The following is a 16,477-nucleotide window of genomic DNA, read 5'->3' as shown; positions in this document are numbered from 1 at the left end:
AGGGAGAGCGGAATCTCAATACCTCTGGAATTAAGTTAGAGGGATTAGTTAAAAATGTAATTTATTTTCTTCAGTTAAAATTGCCACATTTTCTCTCCAATCAATAGAAAACATGAAGTGGGGAAATCAAACCACCATCAGCAAATTCATCCTCCTGGGATTCGGAAATCTCCCTGAACTGCAGATCCTTCTCTTCCTGCTGTTTTTAGTTAGCTACCTTGTGACGATGGCTGCGAACATCCTCATCTTTGCTCTAGTTGTGGATTCCCATTCCTGCAGTTCACGGCTCCTTCTCTGAATCATGGAATCTCTATCTCTGACGGCTGCAGTCAGTGTCATTGTACTTTCTTTCTTAAATAGCTGGTGAGAGACTCCACCAGGTGGCAGCTTAGGGGTCTTCTTGCACTGCTATTTGGAGTTCCAGGTCCAGAGATCAGACTGACCTGGGAGCTTTATCCAAGAATTTTTTTTCACTTGGGAGCATTTAATTTTCTTCTTCCTGTAAAAATGAATTGATATTGGTTCCTTTTTTCTATTATTCTAGTAGATCTACTCATCTAATATATAAGATGAACACAGATTTCCATTGAGATCAGAAGTTCTGTCTGCATTAATTTCCTTTGAAATGAGACATTCCCTTTTTTTCTAATGCTTTGGTTTTTAGATCAACAGTTCTCCTGTCTCCATTATTTTCCCTTTGGAATCACTTGTTTTCCATGACTTCCCCTTTGAGGTTAGTAATAAGACTGTCCTTGTACCATTGTTTTTCCTTTCTAAAAAAAATATTAACTTTCCTCTATGCAATAATTTCAAATTCCCAGCAGCAGAAATATCAGGGAAGATTACATCATCTCATAGGAAGGAGAAATTACCAAGCAGGAGAGACATTAATTGCTGTGAAAGGGAATAATAACAAAATACACCAAGAAGCACTGTAAAATCCGGCATCCAGATAGGATCCCAAAGCTCAGTTTACTGAGATAATTGAAGCGTATCAATAGTAAAAAGAAAAGGAGTACTTGTGGCACCTTAGAGACTAACAAATTTATTAGAGAGAGCTCATTCTTAATCTTTCCCTGTTTGCTGTAGAGGATGTTGATCAGGTGGTTCCGCAGTTTCCTTGTCAGCATAGTCTGTGTGGTATGTAGATTGTAATGGATTGTAATGTAGGGAAAGATTAAGAATGAGCTCTCTCTAATAAATTTGTTAGTCTCTAAGGTGCCACAAGTACTCCTTTTCTTTTTGCGAATACAGACTAACACGGCTGCTACTCTGAAACCTGTGATTATGCAAGGCACTGAATTTAGCCGTATAGAGTGGAAATCTGTCAACTTCATGAAAAAACTCGCACAGATACAGACAGACATCATCTTCCTCTCCAAATGCAAACAGATGGACATCATACCGAAAGGACTGAAGGTAAAAAATCCATTACAATCTACATACCACACAGACTATGCTGACAAGGAAACTGCGGAACCACCTGATCAACATCCTCTACAGCAAACAGGGAAAGATTAAGAATGAGCTCTCTCTAATAAATTTGTTAGTCTCTAAGGTGCCACAAGTACTCCTTTTCTTTTTGCGAATACAGACTAACACGGCTGCTACTCTGAAACCCGTATCAATAGTAGAAGAGAATGGAAAAGGAAGTGCACAGACTATAATCTTATCTCAGAAAATCTGAAGGAAGGGTTAGGATTAGGGTAGGGTTAGGGTTAGTGTAAGGGTAAGGATTAGGGTTAGGGTTAGGGTGCAGTTGTCAATAGATCATCAGTGTGAAAGGTTAGGGTTAGGGTTAGGGTTAGGGTTAGGGTTGGGGCTAGGGTTAGGGTGCAGTTGTCAATAGATCATCATTGTGAAAGGTAAAGCAGCTTAGGGTTAGGGTTAGGTGCAGTTGTCTATAGATCATCAGTGTGAAAGGTAAAGCAGCACAGTAAAAATGAAATAATCTGATTTAGAAAAGAAAAATACCTGTTCACCCACCCCCCGCCCCCCATAAGAAAGAATAGGAATCCTTGTTCAACCCAGGAGGGAAGTAAATGAAGGGAGATGAGTTATAGCAAAACATGCCTAAGAAAGAGCAATGAATGGCTCTCAGATTTAGAACATAAAAATGGCCATGCTGGGTCAGACCAAAGGTCCATCTAACCCAATATCCTGTCTTCCAACAGTGGCCAATGCCAGGTGCTTCACAGGGAATGAACAGAACAATTGACCCAATCCCTCTCACCTATTTCCAGCTTTTCGCAAACAGAAACTAGGGACACCATCTCTGTCCATCCTGGCTAATAGCCATTGATGGATCTATCCTCCAGGAATTTTTCTAGTTTATTGGCTCCTTTTGTGTGTATTTTATTTTTCACCACATGAGTTTTATTGCTTGTTAACATTTTGAAACAAAAATATAGTCTCGCTTCTCTGTGCATGTGTGTTTTTCTGCATTTCCATTTTTCTGTCATGCACTTATGTTGTACCAGGGTCAATGCACCATTGCCACTCCTGGTGTCGACATAGTTTATGTGGGTGCATCATGAATCAGTGGATGAAGAGATCAGAAACTAGGATATATTAAGAATTGATATATTAAAATATACCAAGAAGGCCACATTTGGAGTATTGTGTCCAGTTTTGGGCCCCCCACTACAGAAAGGATGTGGACAAATTGGAGAGAGTCCAGCGGAGGGCAACGAAAATGATCAGGGGGCTGGGGCACATGACTTACAAGGAGAAGCTGAGGGAACTGGGCTTGTTTAATCTGCAGAAGAGATGAGTAAGGGGGGATTTGATAGCAGCCTTCAACTACCCGAAAGGGGGTTCCAAAGAGGATGGAGCTTGGCTGTTCTCAGTGGTGGGAGATGACAGAACAAGGAGTAACAGTCTCAAGTTGCAGTGGGGGAGGTTTAGGTTGGATATTAGGAAAAACTTTTTCACTAGGAGGGTGGTGAAACACTGGAATGGGTTCCCTAGGGAGGTGGTGGAATCTCCATCCTTAGAGGTTTTTAAGGCCCAGCTTTAGAACACCCTGGCTGGGATGATTTAGTTGGGGTTGGTCCTCCTTTGAGCAGGGGGTTGGACTAGATGACCTCCTGAGGTCTCTTCCAACCCTAATCTTCTATGATTCTATTATTCTAAGTGTGTAGGAGAAAAAACAGGAAGAGATTTCAGAGTTATTGTTTCTGATACCTTTGCTTTAATAGCAAGGATCTGCTACTTCTCTTTAAACATATATGTATTTTATTGCTCATAAAATTTGGAGAAATAAACAACCTCTCTCTCTCTCTCTCTCTCTCCATATATTCATCTCATTCTGTCTATATATCTCTGTAATTCTCCAGCTTTTCATTTTCTACAGGCACATTCTTCCTTCTGGATAAAAATGACTCTCTAATTTCTCTCTTGATGAGTTTTCATTTTTATTTCCCTTACATTTCTTTATATGGGGTTCGATTCTGATCTCAGTTGCACTTATGTAAATCCATACGAAGCTGATGCAATTTACCTTGGTGTAACTGAGATCAGGAAACAGCCTGTGATGTGTGTTTAGGGGGTTTTTTTGTGTGTCTTTGTCTGTTTCTCAGCTCCATCTATCAAATGGTGCAAATTTTTCTTTAAATCTACTGTGCTAGAGGACAGCTGGATAGATCTTCATACAAACCACAGCCTCTTTGGTGTTTCAGTTTGTGTTTTACGGGGAATATCTATACTATATCTGGGCAATGTAATTCCCTGCTCTGGTAGACCTACACACACTAGTTTTGATTGAGCTATTGTGCTAAAAATAGCAGTGTAGCCTCAGCGGTACAGCCTAGCTGTCCGAGCACAATCCCCTCTGAGATCCTAGGTATGTACACAGGTATATCCCAAGCCGCGGCCTCTAGTGCCATGTCCTCACTGCTCATTTTCTCCTGCTAGCTTGATCAAAGCTAGTCCATGTGTGTCTATCCAAGCTGGGAATTGTACCTTCCAGCTGCAGGGGTGATGTACCCGCGGTTGAACTCTAAACATCTTTCATTTCCAATCTATTGATTTTTTGTTATATCTTCTAGATTTGTTGATGTGACACTGATGTGATAAAGATACTTCAAAATCCGAACTTAAAAGTCTCTATTTACAGTTCAAGAGAGCTTATGGGACTTAGATGGGACATTTCTGTAGTTCAATAAGGTTCCATGCTCTTGGTTCACCTATATTGGAAGCTCAGCTTCTTAATGATATGAATCTTCCTCCGTTTACTGACAACTTCATTTTTCCAGTGGAGAGATGCAGTGGCATGAGGTTACCTACTCCAGCTTTCTGCCATGTAACTGACAGTACAACCTCACTGCGTGTACTCCATCAAGATATAATGGTTTTGTGTTTCTAAATACATATTATGGAGAAAGCGGAAGGAAGAAATGAAAACCTGATCATGGAATTCATCCTCTTAGGATTTTGGAATGCCCCCGAACTGCAGACCCTTCTCCTCCTGTTGTTTCTAGTAATCGACATTGTGACTATGGTCGGGAACATCCTCATCATTATCCTAGTTGTGGCTGATCAGCACCTTAGAATCATAGAATCATAGAATCTCAGGGTTGGAAGGAACCTCAGGAGGTCATCATGGGTGGGGCTTCTGACTAGGGGTCCTATAAAGGTAGCCAGCCAGTCAGGCAGTGGCACAGACAGGTGCAGCGGCACAGGAGCTCTAAACAGGGGAGTTTGGATTGTGGTGCTTGTCTGGGGTTTGCTTTTGCTGGGGGGGGTGGTGGTCTTTTTGGTGTGGCTTGTGTTTCCCAGATTAACAGGATTTAGGTGGGAAGGCGATGACAGATACGGAGGCAGCTGTGGGAGTGACTCCTGTAGCGGAAGACACATTGAGGATGACTGGATGTGGAAGCTGTGGTATGTACATGATCCAGAAGGGGGGAACCGGTAAGAGTTTTTTCTGCATGAAATGCCGTCTGATAGAGCTGATGGAGGAAAAGATCCGAGGTTTGGAGATGTAGGTGGAAAGTCTGGTTGAGTTTAGGAAGGGGTTTGAGCAGATGATGGAGCAAAGATATGAGGTATCTGAAGGGAAAAGCTCAGACTCACGGATGGAAGCAGGGCTGGGGAATTTTGAGGGGAGACTGCGTGAGGAAAGTGGTCAGTGGAAGCATGTGACTAAAAGAACCAGGCAGAGGAAAAGACGGGCTAGTGAAGGAGAAATAGAGCTTAGGAATAGGTTTGCAGAGTTGGAAAATGAAGAAGGGGCTCAGCAGGTACTTGTTGAAGGTGGAAGGGTAAGGAAGAAGAGAAGAGAGGCTAGTCCTCTAGGAAAAGCGGAAGAGTCAAGGGAGACTACACCAAATATGAGCCCCAGGAGGATACAGGATGGGTTGAAGAGGATTATAAGGGAAAATAGGAATGGAAAGAACTTGCAGCCAGAGGGAACAGGGGAGAGACTGGAGAATAGCACCGTCACCAGGAAAAGGCAGGTCTATGTGATCGGGGACTCTCTATTGAGAAGAATAGACAGGCCTGTAACTAGAGCTGATCCTGAGAATAGAAGGGTGTGCTGTCTTCCAGGTGCTAAGACACGGGATGTAGACCTGAGGTTGAAAAGGATCCTCAAGGGAGCGGGAAAGAATCCCCTAATTATCCTTCATGTGGGAACAAATGATACGGCTAGATTCTCGCTGGAAAGTATTAAGGGAGACTATGCTAGGCTGGGGAAGACGCTTAAGGAAATTGAGGCTCAGGTGATCTTTAGCGGGATCCTTCCTGTTCCTAGAGAAGGGCAACAAAGGTCTGACAAGATTATGACTGTCAACAGATGGCTTAAGCAATGGTGCTATAAGGAGGGCTTTGGGATGTAAGGCCACTGGAAGGCATTCACGGACAGAGGACAGTTCTCTCGGGATGGACTTCATCTGAGTAGGGAAGGAAATAGACTTCTAGGATCGAGGCTGGCACAACTGATAAAGAGAGCTTTAAACTAGGAATTAGGGGGAGATGGATGGGAGATGTCCAGGAAATCTCCACGCCAGATTTTAGCAATGAGAGGGAAGAAGACGAAGTAAGAAAGGATACAGCCATGAGTAGGAGAATGTATATAAGGAGCGAGGGCGGTGTGGATACTAGTCTAATAGGTTATACTGGCTGTAGAATGACTGTGCCTAATAGGGTACAAAATGTGAGCGAGGCCAAACAGCAAAAATTAAGATGTTTGTACACCAATGCGAGGAGCCTAGGTAACAAAATGGAGGAACTAGAGCTACTGGTGCAGGAAGTGAAACCAGATATTATAGGGATAACAGAAACATGGTGGAATAGTAGTCATGACTGGACTACAGGTATTGAAAGGTATGTGCTGTTTAGGAAAGACAGAAACAAAGGTAAAGGTGGTGGAGTAGCATTGTATATCAATGATGAGATAGAATGTAAAGAAATAAGAAGCAATGCAATGGATAAGATAGAGTCCGTCTGGGCAAAAATTACATTGGGGAAGAAAACTAGTAAAGCCTCTCCTACGATAGTGCTTGGGGTGTGCTATAGACCTCCGGGATCTAATTTGGATATGGATAGAGCCCTTTTTAATGTCTTTAATAAATTAAATACTAATGGAAACTGCGTGATCATGGGAGACTTTAACTTCCCAGATATAGACTGAAGGACCAGTGCTAGTAATAATAATAGGGCTCAGATTTTCCTAGATGCGATAGCTGATGGATTCCTTCATCAAGTAGTTGCAGAACCGACTAGATGGGATGCCATTTTAGATTTAATTTTGGTGAGTAGCGAGGACCTCATAGAAGAAATGGTTGTAGGGGACAATCTTGGCTCAAGTGATCATGAGCTAATTCAGTTCAAACTAAATGGAAGGATTAACAAAAATAAATCTGCAACTAGAGTTTTTGATTTCAAAAGGGCTGACTTTCAAAAATTAAGGAAATTAGTTAGGGAAGTGGACTGGACTGAAGAACTTATGGATCTAAAGGTAGAGGAGGCCTGGGATTACTTTACATCAAAGCTGCAGAAGCTATCGGAAGCCTGTATCCCAAGAAAGGGGAAAAAAGTCATAGGAAGGAGTTGTAGACCAAGCTGGATGAGCAAGCATCTTAGAGAGGTGATTAAGAAGAAGCAGAAAGCATACAGGGAGTGGAAGATGGGAGGGATCAGCAAGGAAAGCTACCTAATTGAGGTCAGAACATGTAGGGATAAAGTGAGACAGGCTAAAAGTCGGGTAGAGTTGGACCTTGCAAAGGGAATTAAAACCAATAGTAAAAGGTTCTATAGCCATATAAATAAGAAGAAAACTAAGAAAGACGAAGTGGGACCACTAAACACTGAGGATGAAGTGGAGGTTAAAAATAATCTAGGCATGGCCCAATATCTAAACAAATACTTTGCCTCAGTCTTTAATAAGGCTAAAGAGGATCTTAGGGATAATGGTAGCATGACAAATGGGAAGGAGGATATAGAGGTAGATATTACCATATCGGAGGTAGAAGCAAAACTGAAACAGCTTAATGGGACTAAATCGGGGGTCCAGATAATCTTCATCCAAGAATATTAAAGGAATTGGCACCTGAAATTGCAAGCCCATTAGCAAGAATTTTTAATGAATCTGTAAACTCAGGAATAGTACCGAATGATTGGAGAATTACTAATATAGTTCCTATTTTTAAGAAAGGAAAAAAAAATGATCCGGGTAACTACAGGCCAGTTAGTTTGACATCTGTAGTATGCAAGGTCCTGGAAAAAATTTTGAAGGAGAAATTAGTTAACGACACTGAAGTCAATGGTAAATGGGACAAAATACAACATACAAAAGGTAGATCATGCCAAACCAACCTAATCTCCTTTTTTGAAAAAGTAACAGATTTTTTAGATAAAGAAAATGCAGTGGATCTAATTTACCTAGATTTCAGTAAGGCATTTGATACCGTGCCACATGGGGAATTATTAGTTAAATTGGAGAAGATGGGGATCAATATGAACATCAAAAGGTGGATAAGGAATTGGTTAAAGGGGAGACTGCAACGGGTCCTACTGAAAGGCGAACTGTCAGGTTGGAGGGAGGTTACCAGTGGAGTTCTTCAGGGATCGGTTTTGGGACCAATCTTATTTAATCTTTTTATTATTGACCTTGGCACAAAAAGTGGGAGTGTGCTAATAAAGTTTGCAGACGATACTAAGCTGGGAGGTATTGCCAATTCGGAGAAGGATCGGGATATTATACAGGAGGATCTGGATGACCTTGTAAACTGGAGTAATAGTAATAGGATGAAATTTAATAATGAGAAATGTAAGGTTATGCATTTAGGGATTAATAACAAGAATTTTAGTTATGAGTTGGGGACGCATCAATTAGCAGTAACGGAAGAGGAGAAGGACCTTGGAGTATTGGTTGATCATAGAATGACGATGAGCTGCCAATATGATATGGCTGTGAAAAAAGCTAATGCGGTTTTGGGATGCATCAGGAGAGGCATTTCCGGTAGGGATAAGGAGGTTTTAGTACTGTTATACAAGGCACTGGTGAGACCTCACCTGGAATACTGTGTGCAGTTCTGGTCTCCCATGTTTAAAAAGGATGAATTCAAACTGGAGCAGGTACAGAGAAGGGCTACTAGGATGATCCGAGGAATGGAAAACTTGTCTTATGAAAGGAGACTTAAGGAGCTTGGCTTGTTTAGCCTAACTAAAAGAAGATTGAGGGGAGATATGATTGCTCTCTATAAATATATCAGAGGGATAAATACAGGAGAGGGAGAGGAATTATTTCAGCTCAGCACCAATGTGGACACAAGAACAAATGGGTATAAACTGGCCACCAGGAAGTTTAGACTTGAAATCAGACGAAGGTTTTTAACCATCAGAGGAGTGAAGTTTTGGAATAGCCTTCCAAGGGAAGCAGTGGGGGCAAAAGATCTATCTGGTTTTAAGATTCTACTTGATAAGTTTATGGAGGAGATGGTATGATGGGATAATGGGATTTTGGTAAGTAATTGATCTTTAAATATTCAGGGTAAATAGGCCAAATCCCCTGAGATGGGATATTAGATGGATGGGATCTGAGTTACCCAGGAAAGAATTTTCTGTAGTATCTGGCTGGTGAATCTTGCCCATATGCTCAGGGTTTAGCTGATTGCCATATTTGGGGTCGGGAAGGAATTTTCCTCCAGGGCAGATTGGAGAGGCCCTGGAGGTTTTTCGCCTTCCTCTGTAGCATGGGGCATGGTTGACTTGAGGGAGGCTTCTCTGCTCCTTGAAGTCTTTGAACCATGATTTAAGGACTTCAATAGCTCAGACATGGGTGAGGTTTTTCATAGGAGTGGGAGGGTGAGATTCTGTGGCCTGCGCTGTGCAGGAGGTCGGACTAGATGATCAGAATGGTCCCTTCTGACTTTAGTATCTATGAATCTAGTCCAACCCCCTGCTCAAAGCAGGACCAATCCCCAACTAAATCATCCCAGCCAGGGCTTTGTCAAGCCTGACCTTAAAAACTTCTAAGGAAGGAGATTCCACCAACTCCCTAGGTAATGCATTCCAGTGTTTCACCACCCTCCTTGTGAAAAACATTTTCCTGATATCCAACCTAAACCTCCCCCACTGCAACTTGAGACCATTACTCCTTGTTCTGTCATCTGCTACCAGTGAGAACAGTCTAGCTCCATCCTCTTTGGAACCCCCTTTCAGGTAGCTGAAAGCAGCTATCAAATCCCCCTCATTCTTCTCTTCCGCAGACTAAACTATCCCAGTTCCCTCAGCCTCTCCTCATAAATCATGTATTCCAGTCCCCTAATCATTTTTGTTGCCCTCCGCTGGACGCTTTCCAATTTTTCCACATCCTTCTTGTAGTGTGGGGCTCAAAACTGGACACAGAACTCCAGATGAGGCCTCACCAATGTCGAATAGAGGAGAACGATCACATCCCTCAATCTGCTGGCAATGCCTCTACTTATACATCCCAAAATGCCACTGGCCTTCATGGCAACAAGGGCACACTGTTGACTCATATCCAGCTTCTCATCCACTGTAACCCCTTTTCTGCAGAACTGCTGCTGAGCCATTTGGTCCCTAGTCTGAAGCGGTGCATGGGATTCTTCTATCCTAAATGCAGGACTCTGCACTTGTCCTTGTTGAACCTCATCAGATTTCTTTTGGCCCAATCCTCTAATTTGTCTAGGGCCCTCTGTATCCTATCCCTACCCTCCAGCATATCTACCTCTCCTCCCAGTTTAGTGTCATCTACAAACTTGCTGAGGGTGCAATCCACACCATCCTCCAGATCATTTATGAAGATGTTGAACAAAACCGGCCCGAGGACTGACCCTTGGGGCACTCCACTTGATACCGGCTGCCAACTAGACATGGAGTCATTGATTACTACCCGTCGAACCCGACAATCTAGCCAACTTTCTATCCACCTTATAGTCCATTCATCCAGCCCATACTTCTTTAACTTGCTGGCAAGAATACTGTGGGAGACCGTGTCAAAAGCTTTGCTAAAGGCAAGGAACAATATGTCCACTGCTTTGCCCTCATACACAGAGCCAGTTATCTCGTCATAGAAGGCAATTAGATTAGTCAGGCATGACTTGCCCTCGGGGAATCCATGCTGACTGTTCCTGATCACTTTCCTCTCCTCTAAGTGCTTCAGAATTGATTCCTTGAGGACCTGCTCAATAATCTTTCCAGGGACTGAGGAGAGGCTGACGGGCCTGTAGTTCTCAGGATCCTCCTCCTTCCCTTTTTTAAAACTGGGCACTACATTAGCCTTTTTCCAGTCGTCCGGGACCTCCCCCGATCGCCATGAGTTTTCAAAGATAATGGCCAATTGCTCTGCAATCACATCCGTCAACTCCTTTAATACTCTTGGATGCAGCGCATCTGGCCCCATGGACTTGTGCTCGTCCAGCTTTTCTAAATAGTCCTGAACCACTTCTTTCTCCACAGAGGGCTGGTCACCTCCTCCCTGTGCTATGCTGCCCATTGCAGTAGTCTGGGAGCTGACCCTGTTCGTGAAGACAAGTGAAAAAATCATTGAGTACATTAGCTTTTTCCACCTCCTCTGTCACTAGGTTGCCTCCCTCATTCAGTAAGGGGCCCACACTTTCCTTGACTTTCTTCTTGTTGCTAACATACCTGAAGAAACCCTTCTTGTTACTCTTAACATCTCTTGCTAGCTGTAACTCCAGGTGTGATTTGGCTTTCCTGATTTCACTCCTGCATGCCCGAGCAATGTTTTTATACTCTTCCCTGGTCATTTGTCCAATCTTCCACTTCTTGTAAAGTGTTTAAGTCTTTTTTGTGTTTAAGATCAGCAAGGATTTCACTGTTAAGCCAAGTTGGTCGCCTGCCATATTTACTATTCTTTCTACACATTGGGATGGTTTGTCCCTGTAACCTCAATAAGGATTCTTTAAAATACAGCCAACTCTCCTGGACTCCTTTCCCCCTCATGTTATTCTCCCAGGGGATCCTGCCCATCAGTTCCCTGAGGGAGTCAAAATCTGCTTTTCTGAAGTCCAGGGTCCGTATTCTGCTGCTCTCCTTTCTTCCCTGTGTCAGGATCCTGAACTCGACCATCTCATGGTCACTGCCTCCCAGGTTCCCATCCACTTTTGCTTCCCCTATTAATTCTTCCCGGTTTGTGAGCAGCAGGTCAAGAAGAGCTCTGCCCCTAGTTGGTTCCTCCAGCACCTGCACCAGGAAATTGTCCCCTACACTTTCCAAAAACTTCCTGGATTGTCTGTGCACTGCTGTATTGCTCTCCCAGCAGATATCAGGGTGATTGAAGTCTCCCATGAAAACCAGGAAGAGCCATCGCTCTCTCAGATCTTGGGAGACAGACCAGTCCTTGCTTACAGACAGCCCCCCAATCTGAAGCAAATACTCACCAGCAACCACACACCACACAACAGAACCACTAACCCAGGAACCTATCTTTGCAACAAAGCCCGATGCCAACTCTGTCCACATATCTATTCAGGGGATACCATCATAGGGCCTAATCACATCAGCCACACTATCAGAGGCTCGTTCACCTGCGCATCTACCAATGTGATATATGCCATCATGTGCCAGCAATGCCCCTCTGCCATGTACATTGGCCAAACTGGACAGTCTCTACGTAAAAGAATGAATGGACACAAATCAGACGTCAAGAATTATAACATTCAAAAACCAGTTGGAGAACACTTCAATCTCTCTGGTCACTCGATCACAGACCTAAGAGTGGCTATACTTCAACAAAAAAGCTTCAAAAACAGACTCCAACGAGAGACTGCTGAATTGGAATTAATTTGCAAACTAGATACAATTAACTTAGGCTTGAATAGAGACTGGGAATGGATGAGTCATTAAACAAAGTAAAACTATTTCCCCATGGTATTTCTCCCTCCCACCCCACCCCCCACTGTTCCTCTGATATTCTTGTTAACTGCTGGAATTAGCCTACCTGCTTGTCACCATGAAAGGTTTTCCTCCTTCCCCCCCCTGCTGTTGGTGATGGCTTATCTTAAGTGATCACTCTCCTTACAGTGTGTATGATAAACCCATTGTTTCATGTTCTCTGTGTGTGTGTATATAAATCTCTCCTCTGTTTTTTCCACCAAATGCATCCGATGAAGTGAGCTGTAGCTCACGAAAGCTTATGCTCTAATAAATTTGTTAGTCTCTAAGGTGCCACAAGTACTCCTTTTCTTTTTGCGAATACAGACTAACACGGCTGCTACTCTGAAACCTATGAAAACCAGGGCCTGCGATCTAGTAACTTCCGTGAGTTGCCAGAAGAAAGCCTTGTCCACCTCATCCCCCTGGTCAGGTGGTCTATAGCAGACTCCCACCATGAAATCACTCTTGTTGCTCACACTTCTAAACTTAATGCAGAGACATTCAGGTTTTTCTGCAGTTTCATACTTGAGCTCTGAGCATTCGTACTGCTTCCTTACATACAATGCAACTCCCTCACCTTTTCTGCCCTGCCTGTCCTTCCTGAACTTTTTATATCCATCCATGACAGTACTCCAGTCATGTGAGTTATCCCACCAAGTCTCTGTTATTCCAATCACATCATAATTCCTTGACTGTGCCAGGACTTCCAGTTCTCCCTGCTTCTTTCCCAGGCTTCTTGCATTTGTGTATAGAAATTTGAGATAACTCGCTGATCGTCCCTCTTTCTCAGTATGAGGCAGGAGCCCTGCCCTCTCGCGCACTTCTGTTTGTGCTTCCTCCTGGTATCCCACTTCCCCACTTACCTCAGGGCTTTGTTCTCCTTCCCCCGGTGAACCTAGTTTAAAGCCCTCTTCACTAGGTTAACCAGCCTGCTTGCAAAGATGCTTTTCCCTCTCTTCGTTAGATAGAGCCTGTGTCTGCCTAGCACTCCTCCTTCTTGGAACACCATCCCATGGTCAAAGAATCCAAAGCCTTCTCTCCGACACCACCTGCGTAGCCGTTCGTTGACTTCCACGATTCCATGATCTCTACCCAGGCCTTTTCCTTCCACAGGGAAGATGGACGAGAACACCCTTGCACCTCCAACTCCTTTATCCTTCTTCCCAGAGCCACGTAGTCCACAGTGATCTGCTCAAGGTCATTCTTGGCAGTATCATTGGTGCCCACATGGAGAAGCAGGAAGGGGTAGCGATCCGAGGGTTTGATGAGTGTCGGCAGTCTCTCTGTCACATCGTGAATCCTAGCCCCGGCAAGCAGCAGACTTCTCGGTTTTCCCGGTCAGGGCGGCAGATAGATGACTCAGTCCCCCTGAGGAGAGAGTCCCCGACCACCACCACCCACCTCCTTCTCTTGGGAGCAGTGGTCGTGGAAACCCCAACCCTAGGACAGTCCATCTCATGCCTTCCAATCGGCGGACTCTCCTTCTGTTCCCTTCCCTCAGATGTATCATCTAGTCCACTCTCCACATTAGTACCTGTGGAGAGAACATGAAAATGGTTACCTACCTGTATCTGCGTTGCTGGTACATGGACGCTCCCCTTTCTTCTTCTGGAGGTCACATGCTGCCAAATTTCTTCACCGTCCTCCTGTCCCCGCTGTGCAGCCTGCTCTGAATCTTCAGAAAATTGTGCCCATAGAAGCATATCCTGACGTCTGTCCAGGAAATCTTCAGTTTCTCTTATGCAACGCAGGGTCGATACTTGTTTCTCAAGACCTTGAACCTTCTCTTCCAATACGGAGACCAGCTTGCACTTTGTGGTGCACTTCACTTCTGTCCTGTGGAAGAAAGACAAACATGGCACATCCAGTGCAGGTCACAACAGCTGAATACTCCCCATCCATATCATCTTCCTTCTACAAGCTTCCTCAGGAGTTGTAGTAACTACTCAGAGAAGCTGGCAAGATGTAAGCCTCAGTGGGCTCTCCCCAGGCAAACTCCCTCTGTTAGCCTCTCTGCTGTTCGCTGCTCAGGCTGCTGGCCAGTCTCCTGACTGGGGATGGAACCATTTCTGTTAAGAGTTGCCTTGTGCAAACATATTTTTTTGCTATCATAGCAATGACAGAAAATCTGCTGCTCTGGGCAATGTCTTATGATCGGTATTTAGCAATATGCAATCCACTCCGCTATGCTGCTCTGATGAATGGCATGGTCCTGGGTATATAGTTTTCTGGTCAATGGCACACTAAATTATTTCTTGTTCCCATTAACATTCTGTGGTTCTAAAGAAATTGACCATTTCTTTTGTGATTTTTCACCCATGATAAAGCTGTCTTGTGGTGACACCCAGACTCTGCAACTGGCGACATTTAACTGTCTCTACCATGCATCCGATGAAGTGAGCTGTAGCTCACGAAAGCTTATGCTCTAATAAATTTGTTAGTCTCTAAGGTGCCACAAGTACTCCTTTTCTTTTTGCGAATACAGACTAACACGGCTGCTACTCTGAAACCTGTCTCTACCATTGGGACACTTGTGCCTTTGCTACTGACCCTGACATCCTACATTTATATCATCACCACCATGCTGAGAATCCCTTCCACCACAGGGAGACAAAAGGCCTTTTCCACCTGCTCCTCCCACCTCACTGTGGTGACAATTTTATACATGAGCATGATTACTGTCTATGTGTTTCCAACAAGCAACACTCCCAAGGTCCTACACAAAATATTCCCTCTCTTCTACACAGTCCTGACTCCCGTGATCAACCCTGTTATCTACAGCCTGAGAAACAAGGAGGTCAAAAAGTCCCTGAGAAAAACTATTCTGAAACAGGTTGCTTTCAGAAACAGGCATAGAAGTGTAAAGGAAAAAATTTAGCCTATAGTAAAATAGAGATGAACTGATACAGTTTCTTAGACATGGCCCATTTCATTCCTTCAGAAAAGGGTTACCTCTTATTGACCTTACTTTTTCTTTCTTTCTTTCTTTCTGTTACTCTGCTTCTTTTTGAGCATTCATCTTTCATACAATTAATGCACATTTCTTTATACAAAACTTGATACTGTAAGAGACGTTCTTTTTGAAAAGACACATGTTTCAGTAGAAAGAAAAGGAGTACTTGTGGCACCTTAGAGACTAACAAATTTATTAGAGCATAAGCTTTCGTGAGCTTATGCTCTAATAAATTTGTTAGTCTCTAAGGTGCCACAAGTACTCCTTTTGTTTTTGCGAATACAGACTAACACGGCTGCTACTCTGAAACATGTTTCAGTAGATCACTCTGCTTCAGTCATCCGTACATGAACACTAGTGCCCAAATTTTGCAAGGAGCTTAATATCTTTTGAGTGCTTCTGGGTCTCTTCCACACCCACTGATGCCAGTGAGATTAATTCTCCAGTGATTAGGATAATCTGTTGTCAATTATGCCTCTGAAAAGTAGGTAAACAATGTTGCCGCTGCTATGAGTGAAGAACTTTGATTAGGTAGTATTCTCTGCGGATCTGTAGCTGGGTAAACAAAACATGAAAGGCTGTGGAGGGTTGGGAGTTTGAGTGTCCTGCCATGTACAATGTCCTGCCTATTCATCCATCTTTGCATGGTGAAGGCAACATTAACATATCTATTTCTATATTGATACTGATATCAATATAGACATTGATACATATATATAAAATGCTAACAGAAGATGTCTGTCCAAAATTTTCAAAGCTCATAAGACCTGATTTCCCTCCCCCACCCAAATAAAAAGAAATGAATGAATTAAAACGAACGGGAAATGAGCACTCAAAAGCACTAGGCAACTTTGCCAATCTCAGCCTAAATAGTGTCACATGAGCATCCTTTGCCACACACAGTAACGCACTATACACATAAAAATATTTACCACCGAGGTTTGACCAAAAAAATGAATTCAAGAATAAATTCTCACTGAGTCTTCCTGACTCTTTTTCCTGGTACTTTTTTCATGGTAAGTCTCAGGACAGATCAGCACTAGGGGGAAAAGCTCATCCAAGCGACGCAATTTGAGTTACATTAGTAGCATAACTCAAGTCAACATAGCTTAGATCTACTTACCACAGGGTTGATCTACTTACCACTGCCCTGGGTTG

The 16,477-nt window shown here is 43.4% G+C and overlaps 2 protein-coding genes across 2 annotated transcripts in view; one reads left to right on the top strand and one right to left on the bottom strand.

Annotated features, from left to right (window-relative positions):
* Positions 1-16,477, bottom strand: part of LOC119841806 (mast cell protease 3-like) — a 500,929-nt gene that overhangs the window by 382,872 nt on the left and 101,580 nt on the right.
* LOC119841650 (olfactory receptor 10A2-like) lies at positions 4,376-15,331 on the top strand. The gene is given in 6 exon segments (XM_038369197.2): positions 4,376-4,555; positions 9,532-9,538; positions 10,124-10,164; positions 14,375-14,574; positions 14,576-14,736; positions 14,877-15,331. Coding segments are annotated over 6 exon segments (957 nt in total). The 3' UTR covers positions 15,245-15,331.

This window comes from Dermochelys coriacea, chromosome 13, assembly GCF_009764565.3.
Source record: "Dermochelys coriacea isolate rDerCor1 chromosome 13, rDerCor1.pri.v4, whole genome shotgun sequence".
In the NCBI taxonomy this organism is placed as follows: Eukaryota; Metazoa; Chordata; order Testudines; family Dermochelyidae; genus Dermochelys; species Dermochelys coriacea.
The sequence above is the reverse complement of the archived record's forward strand: the minus strand, read 5'-3'. Positions and strand labels throughout refer to the sequence as shown.